The sequence below is a fragment of the Cynocephalus volans genome, chromosome 6, assembly GCF_027409185.1.
Source record: "Cynocephalus volans isolate mCynVol1 chromosome 6, mCynVol1.pri, whole genome shotgun sequence".
Taxonomy (NCBI): Eukaryota; Metazoa; Chordata; class Mammalia; order Dermoptera; family Cynocephalidae; genus Cynocephalus; species Cynocephalus volans.
In genome coordinates, this window is record NC_084465.1 from 92,151,130 (window position 1) to 92,165,994 (window position 14,865).

The 14,865-nt window shown below is 45.9% G+C and overlaps 1 protein-coding gene across 2 annotated transcripts in view; it reads left to right on the plus strand.

The window, feature by feature from the left end:
• The window catches only part of WIPF3 (WAS/WASL interacting protein family member 3), a 101,396-nt gene that overhangs the window by 65,074 nt on the left and 21,457 nt on the right, over positions 1–14,865 (plus strand). For both annotated transcript variants that reach the window (XM_063100130.1, XM_063100129.1), the window contains 4 exons: positions 3,785–3,917; positions 6,037–6,168; positions 10,918–11,661; positions 14,470–14,619. In XM_063100130.1, the coding sequence (XP_062956200.1) occupies positions 3,785–3,917; positions 6,037–6,168; positions 10,918–11,661; positions 14,470–14,619 (1,159 nt within the window). The remainder of the gene's footprint in view (positions 1–3,784; positions 3,918–6,036; positions 6,169–10,917; positions 11,662–14,469; positions 14,620–14,865) is intronic.

Consider the following 14,865-nt stretch of genomic DNA (forward strand, 5'->3'; position numbering starts at 1 on the left):
TCTGGGCTGCATTGTCATCCCCCTCCCCCAAACTCATTTGTTGGAACAATAAATGCATATGCAAAAGCTTTTATAATTTATCAAGGTAAGAGGAAAGGCACCTCACCAATTTTTAATCCTACCCTTAGCTCTATTAGTGCTGCTGTTCAATTTTTGTATTTCTGATCTTAAATGACTTACTTCAGTTTTTCAGCCTTTACAACCAAGAAGATGAGCTAATATGCATATGTATCTACTATTTTGCATCTTTTTAGGATCCTGGGCTATTTCTTTTGAAAATTCTCACTGTTTATCTCTTGTTGTAGGAGAACTAAGTCAACAAAAGGTTTGTGTGGAACTCAGCAAAATGTCACACTCAATAACAATGTTAACAAGAAAGAGCAAGAGCAAACTTTGAAGTAATTTTTTTGTTTGTGTTGGTTTGTTTTTTATTTTTTTTATTTTGGGGGGCATATATTTGCCATGGGAAAAGTGTCCAGGAGTGGCTTTCTCTCCCTTGATTGTATTTTTAGTGAAGTTGACAATGATCAGTATTTGCCTAGAATAAAACGTCCAGTAAATATTTGGAAATCTTCTCTTTCCTGTTTCTGCATCCTGTAACTACAGTAACAAGAATTCTTCGGGTTGTAGGGGATTTTTAAGACAGCAAATCATGGTTGAATTGTTAATAAATATTGCAGGTGGAACAAAAATGACTGTGTTTGTGTAATATGATCTTCAGTGTGCAAATGAGTATGTCCTTTTGTACAAAACCCATTAAGTCTAAATATATATGGTTGCTTTAGCCACAAGGTTGTTGATTCTTTTCTACCTCACTGGGGAGGAGAGATGATTGAAGGATATCATATTAATGTCAGGTGGGGGAGAGCCCTCTAGCGGGAAATCCTCAGAGCGGACATTGGAGCAGGAAAGAAAGGCGAGAAGTCAAAAAAGACAGAATGTTAAATTTAGCCAAGAGAGTTGAACTGCATCATGTAGATGTGTTGTGACTGGCCATATCCTTCTGCTAACTTGGAAGATGTTTATTAACAAATCTGTCGTGTAGTCATCAAGAACTTATTGAGGAATGTGCTAAGTAAGTACTAAAATTAAAGACCATTATTTCAAGGACATGCAGTAATCTGCATAGCCCTCACCTGAAAAGCCTGGGATGGGTAAGGTCAGGGAGGGGAGGATACATTTTGGAAATAAACTGACAACCAAGTCTAAACTGGATGAGATGACAACTCCCCCCACCAGGGGTTTGTGAGGAATAGGGTATTCTCATTCCAGCTGCTTCTTTAAACAGAAGAAGGCACCATTATGACCCTCGCCTTCCCCAAGGCTGTCACCTGAATTGGGCCATGAGTATCATTATAATTTACTGTCTTGTTAATCTTATACCTAGGAAGAAAATGACAAGCGCTTTCTCTCCTAAACCCCTGACCATAATGCATACCTAAGATTGTAATGCCAAATTTATACAAAAATGTTCATACCTTTTTGGCTAGGGTCATGATATTTATGTTGGTCCCTTATTCCTGTTATTAATTATTTACAAATTAAATGAGAAGATACTTTTAAAATCTTTTACAGTTTAAAATGATATTAATAGTTTATTTACAGTATTTGGGTTTTTTTTAGCATGTTGTGTGAGAAACACCCTGCTGTACATGTGCACTTAAATATGCACTTCTTATATATACATATAATCTACCATGAGTTATGGTTGGGCCCCTTGTCACAGCTCATCACCCATGAGCCCCTCTCAAGGGTTCAAAAAGCATGTTTCAGTCAACAAGAACCAGACTCTGATGCTTGTGCTCTTCAAAGCCTGCTTAAGATTCACAACCCATGCAGTAGTACCAGCCAGTGAAAATGCAGATTCAGCACATTTTGGCCAAAACCACAGTTGCCTTTGCTTCTGTCTGTGACACTTGAGAGCCCATGAGTTTCTAGTCAACAACGCTGGTTTGTCCTTTTCTGAACAGGAAATGGCTATAGCAAGGATTGGTAAATACTATTTATACATCAGGGACCATCAAAGGTCTCACATGTTCCCTGAAGCCTGCTCGGCCTGATGAATATGGCCATTTCTGAACTCTCCATGGTCTTCATCTCTGTGGGACTCACTTGGATGCTCAGTCACATGCTTCCTTGTATAGTGGCTTAATTCCTTGCAGTGCATGCCTGTCTACCTGTCATCTCTGCATGCCTTTGAGGGCAAGAGCAGTGTCTTACACATCCTGGGTTTCGTTCATTTATTTATTCGCTCATGCATTGGTCCAGTAAACAGTTATTGAGCCTATCTGGCCAAGTACTGTTCTACTTTAGGGATGTATTTGTTAACAAAACAAACAGGATCTTTTTCCCGAGTATAAAGTCCTTGGAAGGTAATGAACATTAAACTAATAATGACAAATGAAAAAATTTCCACAATGGAAAGGTAAATATAAACTTATACCCTGTGATAAATGTGACAGAGGAAAAAGGAATATGGTGCCCTAAGAACGAACCATGAGTGGGCTTATTCAGATTTTGAGTCAGAAAAGGCCTCCAAAGTGGTGATATTTAAGCTGAAACCCAAAGACACATGATATTCCCTATACAGCTGAGAAGTATTTCTTGTTTTGAGAAATGTTTGACCATTTTTGAGAGTGGGTGGTATAAATATCCTAAATGCAGAGAACCCTCCTGGCTGTGTCTTTCAGGGCAGCCCCTTCCCTCCCCTTATTTGCCACCAACCTCCCATACATCCTTTCTGGTGCTACTGGGTTCTGCCGTGTCAGCTCAAGCTACAGTGGAACAGAAGCAGCTTGATCTCTAGGCTACAAGCAGAGTTAGGACAAAGCTATTCTTAGTAATATATTTGTGAAGCATTTGAGCAGTCTGTAGGAGACCTATCCTACATATAGCATGTGCCCTTGACAGCCACAGTGCTGCAAAGTGAGAAGCACATGGCCGTTGGGATTCAGCGCATCTGGGGCTCAAACAGACCTCAAATAGCCGGTTTCATATTCTCAGTTTCCTCAACTGTAAAACGAGGGCCAGCTCACTTTAAACTCACAGGGTTTTGTGGAGATTAATGTAACACACCCAGGCAGAGAGTAGGCAGTTATCGTACATTCATTGTAATCCCCTGCCCTCCCTTACTCCCCAATTTTCTGACCCCTCTGGGCCCCAGTTTCTCTTGAGCTCCCCAGTTCTCCCCTCTGCCCCATGATCACAAGAAGACCACCATCTCTCCCTCAAAACCAGCTTCTAGAGCCTAAATCTGTTTGAGTTGAGACATAATGGGCCCACGATGGGCCACCTGGGACCCAATGGCAGGGACAATGTGAGTACCGAGGGGCCGAGCAGGACTTCAGCACTGCTCAGAGAATAGTCCAGGGCAAGACGGGGCAGAGGAACAATTCCCATCCTCAAGCTGGGGTCAGCCACAGATTTGGCCCAGGAGGGGCCTGGGAGCACCAGGCAGGGTGATCATTCAGAACCTGGGAGCAAGGGCCGGGTGCACACCAACAGAAGCCCAGGTATGTGTTTGGGAGGGAGGGAAAGGGGCTGAGATTTAGGGCTTCCTAAGACTTCCAGCCACCTAAGCACAGACAGGCACTGGGCCTGGATCATCTGAAAGAAAGTCCATTCTCAGTCCCTAGGGAGAGAGATGTGAGTAGGGCCCAAGGCTGTCCCCACTGAGACCTGTAGGTCACTTTATCAGTGAGATCCAGCTTACAGCAGACAAGATATTTTGCTTATCTGCAAATGTTATATGCCATTATATTCAAATCCCTCTTATCCCATACAGGTAAGCACTGACTCTTCCAGCTTGAGAAAGGCAGATCCGAAAGGTCGGAGTGCGTTATTGGCTGATATCCAGCAAGGAACTCGCCTGCGAAAAGTCACGCAGATCAATGACCGCAGCGCGCCGCAAATTGAGAGTAAGTAAAGGGCCTCCTGTGAGCTGAGGGCAGGGCAGACATGTGAGGCATAGTCAGACACCCCAGGCGGGAGCCACAGGTGTCACCCGGGACATATCAGGCCATCTCAGACCTGCTCAATTAACAGGCCAAGTGGGCGAGAGAGCAGAGCTTCCCTTCCAGGTCTGCAGATGGTTTAGGGCATATCTTCCATCGCTTTTCAAATGCTAAAAAGAAAAAGAACTCCACCATGCGGTAACATTTTTTTATTGTGATAAAATACATAAAACATAAAATTCACCATTTAAACCACTTTAAAGTGTCCACTTCAGTTGCATTTAGAACATTCACAATGTTGTTGCAAACATCACCTCTATCTAGTACCAGAACATTTCTGTCATCCCAAAAGGAAACCCCATACCTATTAGGAGTCACTCCGCATTCCTCCCAGCCCCGGCCCCTGGCAACCGCTAATCTACTTTCTGTCTCTATGGACTTGCCTGTTCTGAATATTTTGTAGAAATGGAACCATGCAATATGTGGCCTTTTATGAGTGGCTTCTCTCGCTTAGCATAATGTCTTCAAGCTTCATTCATATTGTAGCATGTATAAGTAATTCACTCCTTTTTATTGCCGAATAATATTTCACTGTATGGATAGGCCACATTTTGTGCATCCTTTGTGGAATAACATTTAAAGATGACTTACTCTGCATCGATATAGTCCTCAAACTCAGTGATGAAAAATGAAAGTCTCAACATAAAAAAAATGCAAAGTTTTTATTTCATTTTTCACAAGGGGAAAGATTTATTCAGAATTCTGTCTCACAGGAGCAAATGACTACAGCTCTGTCTTCTATAGTATGATAGAGTGAAAGGAGTCCTGTGCTCAGGTCAGATGACCCATACTGAGTTCTGGTTCTGCTACCAAGCAAACCAGGAGCCTCTCTGAGACTCAGTTTGCTCATCTGCAAAATGGGGGAGATAATAATACCTGCTCTTTTTTTTTTTTTTTGATCAAGATTGTTGAAGGTTGAAATTATATATGCAGAACTATTGAGTAATGTAAGGTATTAATTATTATGTCTTCATATATTTTGCAATGATGTGCATGATGGTAATTCTCAAAGATAGTCCTAAAAATATAATTATATCTCATAACTGTAATTATATATGTTAATGCACATAGGTAGACAAATTTGTTAAAGAAATATTTCCAACATTGATTACAATAAAGATTAGTTTGTGCTTAGACCTACTATCTAATTGGTTAAACCCAATTAACAGATAAATGCATTTTATTGGAACACCCATGTCTTAATCATTCGAATGAATAAGTAATGTATAATATTAACACTCAGAATAATCTGGCCACTTTTGTCCACCAGTGGGCACTGTGCCCTAATTTCTCCATGCATATTAACTTCAGATTGTAAATATTGTTTGCCAGGAATTCCTGTCTAAGCCAAAATACCTTCTCATTTTCTGTAGTTGGTAATCGTACACATCTGGAAGGCTGGGCTTAGTGAGCCTCTCCTGTGGGGCTCAGGAGCTTTCTATTCCACAGAAGAAGAGGTGCAGGTGCAGGGAAGCATGAAGGGTGAGGGGCCTGAGAGCTGGGGAGACAGGAAGGAAAACGCCAAAGCACAGATCACTGTGGGCCTCCACTTCCCGCTTGTGGTTCTGGTCCATGCTCCATGGACACAAAGTTAAAATGATTGACAGAATTAAATCCATGAGTTTTCTTTGTCTAGTGCTCCCACAGCCGAGTTGAAAATAGTGCCAGCTCTGCACCTACCTTGTTTGGGTTTTCTAATTCGAGAGGTGCTGCCCATTCCCTTACTGGCATCTACAAAATAGCAGTATTCAGGTTGCTTTGTTTTGGTTTCTTTTCAGGGTGGTTGGCCACAAATGGGCAGTTTGTTGGTAGGACTGGGGAGGGTAGCAGACAGGCTTAGGCACATGAGTCTGCAGGGTATCAAGGCAGAGGGTGCTTCAGGAAGATACTGCTTGGAAGGGGGACATTGGAGGTGGGACAACTAGAAGGTTACCAAAGCCGGTGTGAGACCATGGCCTGGAATGGGAAGGGGCCGCTCAGCTCTGCTCACAAGTCCTTGTGTATCTCCCTCTTCTCTCTAAAGGTTCTAAAGGAACCAACAAAGAAGGAGGAGGTTCTGCAAACTCCCGAGGCGGGAGCACACCCCCAGCCCTGGGAGATCTGTTTGCTGGTGGCTTCCCTGTGTTGCGACCAGCAGGCCAGAGAGATGCAGCAGGTAAGGAAGAATTCACACTGGGTGGCTTGCCGTCTCGATCTCCTTAAGATAAAGGAGATCAGCTGGGCAATCCACACTTGCCAGTAGGTGACATGCTTTAGTGAACAGTAGTAGGAAATCATGTATTTGGGAGCTTAAGCACTGAAAGTTTCTAAAGCACAGAATTGTTAAGGGATCTTTTATATCATCATCCTGTCTAAATCATCCCATTGCAATAACTGAAGAATGACTTAATAGTATGTAGTACTTAGCGATGGCATGATGGTGGCCCAGACTGCAAAGTATAGACAGAAGGTGCAAATCCTGATGGAAGATCTTAATGACATCACTGTGGACTCACTAGCAATGTGTGAGTTGTAATGGTTCTCAGTCATCATGTCAGGTAAGTATTGCTATGTAACAAAACACCCCCAATCTTGGGATCATTAAGCAACCATTTATTTAGCCTACAATTCTGTGGGTTAGGTATTTTGGGTGGTCTCAGCTGAGCTCCCTCAAGCATCTGCAAACAACTGTAGGTTGGGTACGTGGCTTTGCTAATCTTCTTTTTCTCAAACTACATCTATCTCTGGGGCCTCAGCTGAACAACTGGCCTGAGTCACCTCTGATCCACATGATCTCTCAGTATCCAGCAGGTTGTCCAGGGCTTGTTTCCATGGCAGTGGCAGGGTTCCAAGAGAGAAGACAGAAGTGTGTAAAGTCTCTTGGGGCTTAGTCTTGGAAGTATTACTAGGAAGTAATTTGGATGTCTACAAGTATTACTTCCTACCATATCCTCTTTGCCAAAGCAAGTCACAAAGCTGGCCCAGAGACAAGGCTGGGGAAAAAGACTTCGCCCTCTTGATGAGAGGAACTGCAAAATCATGTTTCAAAGATTATAAAATCAGGCATAAGTGGGTAATTGAGGCCATTTTTGCAATAAGTCCACTGTATCATTTGTGTTTTAGTGGGCATCAGATATTTTGAAAGTATTGGATTAAAATTGGGTAAATATGTATAGACTGTGAACAGAAAAAGCATTTTTCCTATTATTGTGCTTTTTAGCCAGCAAGCTGAATAAACTTCAGGAATATCATTAATCCAGGGAATATCAAGCCCCGAACATTCTTGGTACCGGATCCTCCACCATGTGACTTTTCCGACCTTCTCAATGGCCCCTGTGACTGTTTCACATTATGACGTGCATTTGCTGCCTTCACCCACTGATACAGTTCAGCAAAGATAAGGGCCCTAGGATCCCTTGAGATCCAGCCTAAGCCTTCTCAGCAGCCATTTCATTTCCTCATTTCTGCTGAGGGTTTGGCAGGAGAGGAAGTGCTAAGGTCTTCCTCGATAAAGAGAACAGATATTCTTCAGTGCCCTTTTTCAAAATTTCCAAGTGCTATCCTTTGGGATGTAAAACTTCCACTACTTTCTCTTCACAGAGATAAAGATGGGAGAAATAACCCCAGTTAGGTTTCCATAGGGACCAGCCAAAGGAAGCTGCGCTCCTTGCGGCTCATGCCTTGTACCCTGCCCACCTGCTCCCTTTCTGTTCTTGCACATACCAGGCATGTTGCTGCCCCAGGACCCTTGCACTGGCCGCTTCCTTGGCCTGAAAGACCATTCCCCAGGAATCCATGTGGCTCACATCTCCCTTCCTTCAGGTCTTTGCTCAGGTGGCACTTGATCAACCTATCAGTGAGGACTTTTACCATCATCCCATATACCGGTTCCACCCCTTCATTCCATATCCCCTTTACCTCGATATATTTTTCTTATATTACTTATCACCATTTGACAAATTATATGTTTACTGGTTTATTTGTTTGTTGACTATCTTATTGCTCTAAATGTAGCTCCATGAGGGCAGAAACTGTTTTGTTCACTGCCTTAAAAATGCCCAGCATGTAGTAGGTGCTCATTCAGTACTGCTGACTGGAGTGTGTGAACGTGTAGTGTGGGGGTTAGAGCAGGACAGACTTACCCATTAGGCACAGTAAGCACAGTGTCAAGGACTCAAAGTACTTTTAGGGGCCCATGAAAATAGTTATATTCCTTTTAAAATCAGAAGATGAAACACAAACTTTTAGGGTCAAAGATTATATTTGTTGCTATAACAATGCAGTCATAAATATAAAATTTTTTTATAGAGGAAGGGGCCCACAAAGGCAAAAGTGTCCAGGGTCCTTGGAAGTCACAGTGTGGCTCTTGCTTAGAGCTCTTGGAGTGACAATTAAAATAAGATAGGATGAGTGAACATTATCACTGGGTTGTACAGATGTGTAATGAGACTTCCATACAATCCAGGGTCTTCTGGAAAACATACACACATTTAAGGAAGAGGTATTTCATCTTTTGGTAAAACTCCAGGCTCTAAAACCTGATATGTATTGGCAGTGCATCCTTGATGCCCTCGAGCTGGCCTTCCCCCACCCGCTCACAGTCTCCTTTTGTGTTTTCTTTGGGTTTCTATGGCTAGCATTTGTGTAATGAAGGACAACCTCCTCCCTCCTTCCTCTCTCTCCCATGGGTCTTCCATGTGTCTCACCTCCGCCCCAGAGTGGGCACGAACATAAGCCCAGCAAGGATCTGGGCCGCCCTTGCTTCTGCTGTTCGGGTTATGATACAAATGTTTTTGCCCACATTTCTCATTTGGTTGGCTGCTGAGTAAGCAGAAGAGCCTGTACCTTGAATGACTCACTTTCAGCGTTGTTGAATCTTGGACACATGATGTCCTCAGTCACTTAAAAAGTTTAGATTGGTTATTCAGGGACAGACTCTACTCACGTTTTTTTATTTTATTTTATTTATTTATTTTTTTTTTTTTTTTTTTATTATGTCGATATACATTGTGGCTGATTATTGTTGCCCATCACCAAAACCTCCCTCCCCCCCCTCCCCCCCAACAATGTCCTTTCTGTTTGCTTGTCGTATCAACTTCAAGTAATTACGTTTTTTTTTTTTTTTTTAATGTATCATCCCTTTAAATTTTGTTCAGCAACTGGGCATATAGGTGAGTCTCGCCTCGTTTAGGGAGCTGCCTCCGTTCTCCAGCATCATGTCAGTGTACCATGGAAGCAGGTTTGAGAACTTTTAGGCAGGAATTCTGAGCTGACACCCGCCTTAGACATCACATAAGATGTCCATTGCTGGAGTGGCAGGTGGCAGATCCTACCCGTGGAAAGGCAGAATAGGGCCTTCTGCTCCTGGTCCTGGCCAGTCTGCTATTCTGGCCATGCTGCCTTTGACCTCCAGGGGACCAAGTCAGCCAAGGAGGATGCATCAGAGCAAAGACATGATCTCTTCTGAAATCACCTAGAAGAAAATCCTCAACAGAGTAATAATGACGTCACACCCTGCCTTACAAATGGCCACTCCAGAGTAGTGTTGTCCAGGGGACTGTCACATAGCCAGTGGGTCACCCATTTGGGAAGCCAGATACCGAGGTCTTGCCCACTTAGCTTTGGCCCCAAGAGTCACCTTCACCATGCCTTGCTGTGTTGCCTTGGTTTCTGACATCAAGTACTTTAGGGTATGATTGAGCGCCTTGTTGGGTAAATGTGCTGGAGACTCATGCACTGAAAAGTTCAGAACCCCCAATGGATGCTGTGCTTTATGATCTGAAGTGAAAGCTGTATTTCCTATGCTGCAGCACCCAGAAAGTTGTAGGTGTGAGAAGCAACCATTTTTTCAAGTTTTTTCCACGTTTCCATGAGGATTATAAAATATCAGGGTGCTGAAATATGGAAAAATGTATTCATGTGAATCCCTTTCAAGCAGAGTGCGCTATATTCGGAAGAAACATTTTACTATGCCTCCTGAGTGGACAGTGATACTCCAAGGATATATGTAAGCAGTGACTACAGAACTTCTATGCAGCAAATAGGGAGAGGAACTTTTTCCCATTAGAGAGAGGCAGAGGGAAAGAAGGGTGAGAACTAGCAGTGTGTGCAAGGTTGTGCAGAGAGCCAAGGCCCTCCCAGGGAACACCTTCCCTGTTTTCTGTGATGTCCACCCAAAACAAATGCTTACCGCGGGCCAGCATATTGTTGTTGCTGAATCTAAAAGAGGCATTGAATTTCAAGCTAGGGCAGATGCAGTGAAGAATCTACAGGGAGAAGAAGCCAGGAGATCAGGAAACATAAATGTTTGGGAAAGGGGCTTTGAACTGGGAGGTTCAAGGTCATTGGACCTGGATTGTCAAGGGCAAATGTGTCCCTGCTGACTTACCTTATATATTCAGGGAATCATGAATGTTCTGCTCTCGATGCAGAAACAAAGTCCTTGTTCACAAAATGCTGGGAGTGAGGAAAACCTTCCCGGTCAGGACTTCTGGTTGGTACACCTGAGGATCCAAACTGGAACCTAAGGGCTGATCAACCGAGCAGGTAACATGAGTGACTATGAGGGTAGCCTTGAGGTGAGGAAGGGCAGAGGAGGTCAGAGCAGCCCCGTGTCCTGGGCTGGGAGACATGGAAGCCCTTGGCAGATGAGAGTAGAGGTGGCATGGAACAGGAAGGCTGGTTGTCTGACCTGGGCCTGTCTTGGAGGAGGACAGCTCCTTAATGCTGGGAAGGACCTTGGGGCCAGTCCAGCTGGCCCTCCTGTGTGACAGCTGTCACTGAAGCCTGTGCATGAACATGCAGGAAAAGGGGTCTACCATGCACCCGCTGACATCATGCTTGAGAATGTCCCCATGCCGCCCACATGCTTGGGGTTTCTCCTTCCTTTACTGCTGAGCTAACCCAAAATTTGTTTCACTTCCAGGTGGCAAGACAGGGCAGGCCCCTGGCTCCCGAGCGCCTTCTCCCAGGCTTCCCACTAAAACCATCAGCGGCCCACTTAACACCCCTGCATCTCCCAGGCTAGGCAGTGCCACCGAGGCGCACGGCCCTGCCAGGACAGTCCCTCCTCGCCCCAGCGTGCCCGCCCCACCTCCTCCCACCCCGCCCCCTCCTCCTCCACCCCCACCCCTGCCACCTTCTTCCCCCATCAAAGCCACGCTGGTGTCCCCACCTGGCCCACCAACCAAAGGGAACCCCCCAGTGGTTGCACCCCCTCTCCCCTGCGTCCCCCCGCCTCCACCTCCACCCCCTCCCCCAACCCCACCCCCGCTGCCAGGGGCCCCCGTCCTCAGTGACAAGGCAGTGAAGACTCAGCTAGCCCCGTTGCACCTACCGCCCATCCCGCCCCCGCTCCCTCTCCTCCCGCCTTGTGGGTACCCCGGGCTCAATGCGGAGCCTGCCAGCCCCGCCCAAGATGTGCCTCCTGCCCCGCCACCCCCACCGCCGCTCCCCGTCTATGCCTCGTGCTCTCCCAGGGCTTCTGGGCCAGCGCCACCTGTGCCGGGCGCAGGTAACAGCAGTGAAGCGCCACCCCCGCTGCCCCCCAAGTCCCCCAGCTTCCAGGCTCCGCCGCAGAAGCCCAGCGTGCAGGCCTTGCCCGCGCCGCCGCCCGCCCCTCCGGGGTCGCAGACGTTCCTGCAGAAGAAGAGGCACGGCCGAGGCCCAGGTAAGCCGCCGCCGCCCGGGGAAGCCGCGCTGGCTGGCCCGGGCCACCGCATCGGGATCATCTGACTGTTGTCAGCAATCAGGGCAGTGCTCGGGGTCAAGCAAGAGGCCTGCAAAGCCACTTGGGAAGACCTTCTGATTCTATTTTAGACCAGAGCTACTCAGTGCCCTTGTAGAGCAGGATAAAACCTCGTCGTTTTTTTGCAACTTTATTGTTAGAAGTATTCATTTCAGAGACCAAACCAAGGGTGAGGGAGGCCGGGAGACTTGCCCAGAATCGCACTGTCAGCAAGCATGGGATTCTGGCCTTGACCCCCTTGCCATCACTTGCTGTGTGACCCTGGGCAACCATCTAGCCTCTCTGGGCTTCCTTCTCATCGTCTGTAAAATATGAATAGATAGCAGCAATTCCTACCTGTCCAGGTTGTTGTGAGGCTTGAGTGAGTCCCTCTGTGTAAGGTCCTGGAGCAGGGCCTGGCAACAGTGAGCTCTGGAGAAGGGTTATGGATTCTTCCTATCACCCTTCCCACCCCAACTCCTCCCCCCGTGGTGGAGGGGGCTGTTTTGCTTGTTTCCCAAACCAGTCTCCTGTTTAATCTAGTCTTGGGTTGGATTATTCCAGTCTGGCTCCCAGCCAGAATCTTCTCCGGCCCTCCGTAGATGGATTCGCATTCTCCCTTGTTTTTGACAGGTTCTTCAACTGAGTCAAAAAAACTGAGGGCCTATGTTTTGAGCCAAATATTATTAGTAATCCCTTCACATATTCAGCACAGATGGTGTTGAATCGAGTGCACGTGCCCTATGCCTGGTTTCCCTGTTCCCTATGGGGCGAAGCTTCCTTCACCTTTAGTGCCCTTCTAAACGGCGAGCACACCCACCCGTCCCCACACACACACACACACACACACACACACACTCTCAAACACACATCCACACACATACACTCCTTGTTCTTTCAGAAAGTCTTGATGCAGAAAGCTTTTTAAATGTATTGCCTTGAAGTAAAATAATACAAGCTTGTTGTAGAGCAAATAAAAAGAAATTGAAATCACCCATAATAAGATCACCCAGAGTTGAAAACTGCCATTTGGATGTTTCCTTCATTTTTTTTTCTGAATATATGTACGTGTTTACATGGTTAATACCATTGTCTACATACAGCTTTACATTCTGCTTTTATTTAATATTATATTAAAAGCAATTTTGTCAAATCATTAAAATTTCTTTGTAAGTATATTAATACGATAATCAGTATACTCCATATTCCTAGTGTGAGATATCTAAGTTGAGTCCGTTTTGTTATCATTGTTCTATTGCAAGAAGTACTTTTATAGAAATTTTAGTCTACGTTTTGGATATTTTTTGCCTCTCAGTCACAAGAGAGAAGGTTTTTTTATTCATTCTTTCAACGGACTGGTCACCATGAAACTCAGCATTTATCCTGGTGAGCCCCTTCTGATATTTGTGATTTTCAAATGTTCACAAAGTGGTGGAAAAACAATTCTTTGGAGTCAGAGGAGTCTCATTTCAAATCCTGGGTTCTCCACCCACTCCTGTGTGACCTTGTGCCAGGTGGATTTTACTCTAACCTTCTTGATGTTTTTTATTTGACAAATGGGAATAAAAACACCATTCACATAGGATCGTTGTGAATATTAGAAGAGACAGTGTGGATAAGGGGCTTTCGTGTAGCTGGGGCTCCAGCAGCGTTATTTCCTTTCCTTCTCTCTCACCACGCGAGGGGCAGCTCCTCATCCAGAAGAGGGTTGGCAGCGCCTTTAGCCCTTAGCTCCTTTAGTCTGCTCCTGGGAGCAAGTGAATCCCAACGCCTAGGAAGGGGAGACCAGAAAGAGGGAGGCAGGAGGATGGGGGACATTGGGGGATGCTAAGGGGTGCGGAGGAGCTCAGATGCAGTGGCAGTGGGGAGCTGTAGCCAGGCAGGCCAGGACTGCAGGCTTCTCTGTCCTCCTCTTTGTGCCTTTGGACATGAAACTTGGTTTGTCCATGTACAAAATGAGGGTACTTTCTGCTTCAGCCCGACTTGGGGGATAAAGAGATTGTCATTGTGAACATCTTGGCACGGATAATAGCAGTGTCATTGTCATCATTTCAAGAAGGAGAGTGATGTTTGCAGTGTTGCTTAAGAAATCAGCAACAGTGGAATACCTGTACCAATGTGCCAAGACAGCAGGTTATCGATTGCCAAAGGAGTCAGACAGGAAAGTGTTGGCAGAGGAGAGCGTGAGCCCCACACAGACATGATCAGGGTGGGCTTGAGGAAGTAGGTTGGATTTGAGTTGTGCTCAGTGGACAAGAAGGATTTAGATTGGAAGGAGAAATGTGGGTTTGCAATGCAGGAGAGCCAGTGTGAGCAGAAACACAGGGGAGGAACCAGCCCCTGCCAGCTTGTTCTCCCGGCCTCCCTGGGGTCCTCGCCTCCAGATAGCCCTTTCTGTTCATAGGACTCTGCAGTGCTTCCCCTTCTTTGGGCTGTACCATGTGATGATGAGGGCTGTCACCATCATTAATATTACTGCTGCAACTAACATTTATTGAGCACTTAACAACCCTAGGAGGTATGTGTACTGTTCTCATTCCCATTTTACATAATGGGGCCCGAAGAGGCTATGTTACTTATTCCAGTGGGAGAACTGTGATTCAGTCCCAAGCAGGTTGGATCCAGAGGTCGCTCTTTTACTCACTACATAACATTACATCCAAAGATCTAAGTACCTAACCTCTCACATAAGATTATAGCATTCACCATCCCCATGCCTGTGTCTGAATGCACGATCATCTTCTCTCTAAGGGACCAGTGGGGGAAAGCTAAATCCACCCCCGGCACCCCCCGCAAGATCACCCACCACAGAGCTTTCAAGCAAGAGCCAGCAGGCCCCAGCCTGGACCCCGACCCAGCAGCCTGGAGGCCAGCTGCGAAACGGAAGCCTGCACATCATCGGTAAGTGGGGTGCGCCATCAGCCGAGCTGGCTGCGACGAGGAAGTGATTTCTCCTGGCCCCTGGAAAGAGCTTGCCAGCAGCCCCCAGTGCTGTCATTTCAGGTGCATGCTTCTCAAAAGAACAGGGAGCTCACTTTAGCACAGGACAGCCTGCAGGTTCTGTTAAGTAGGGTTTCTCTCAAGGCTTTCTGGGTGGTTCCAAGACCCACTCTCTAGACTTCTGATTCAGATTAGAAGAAGAGAAGA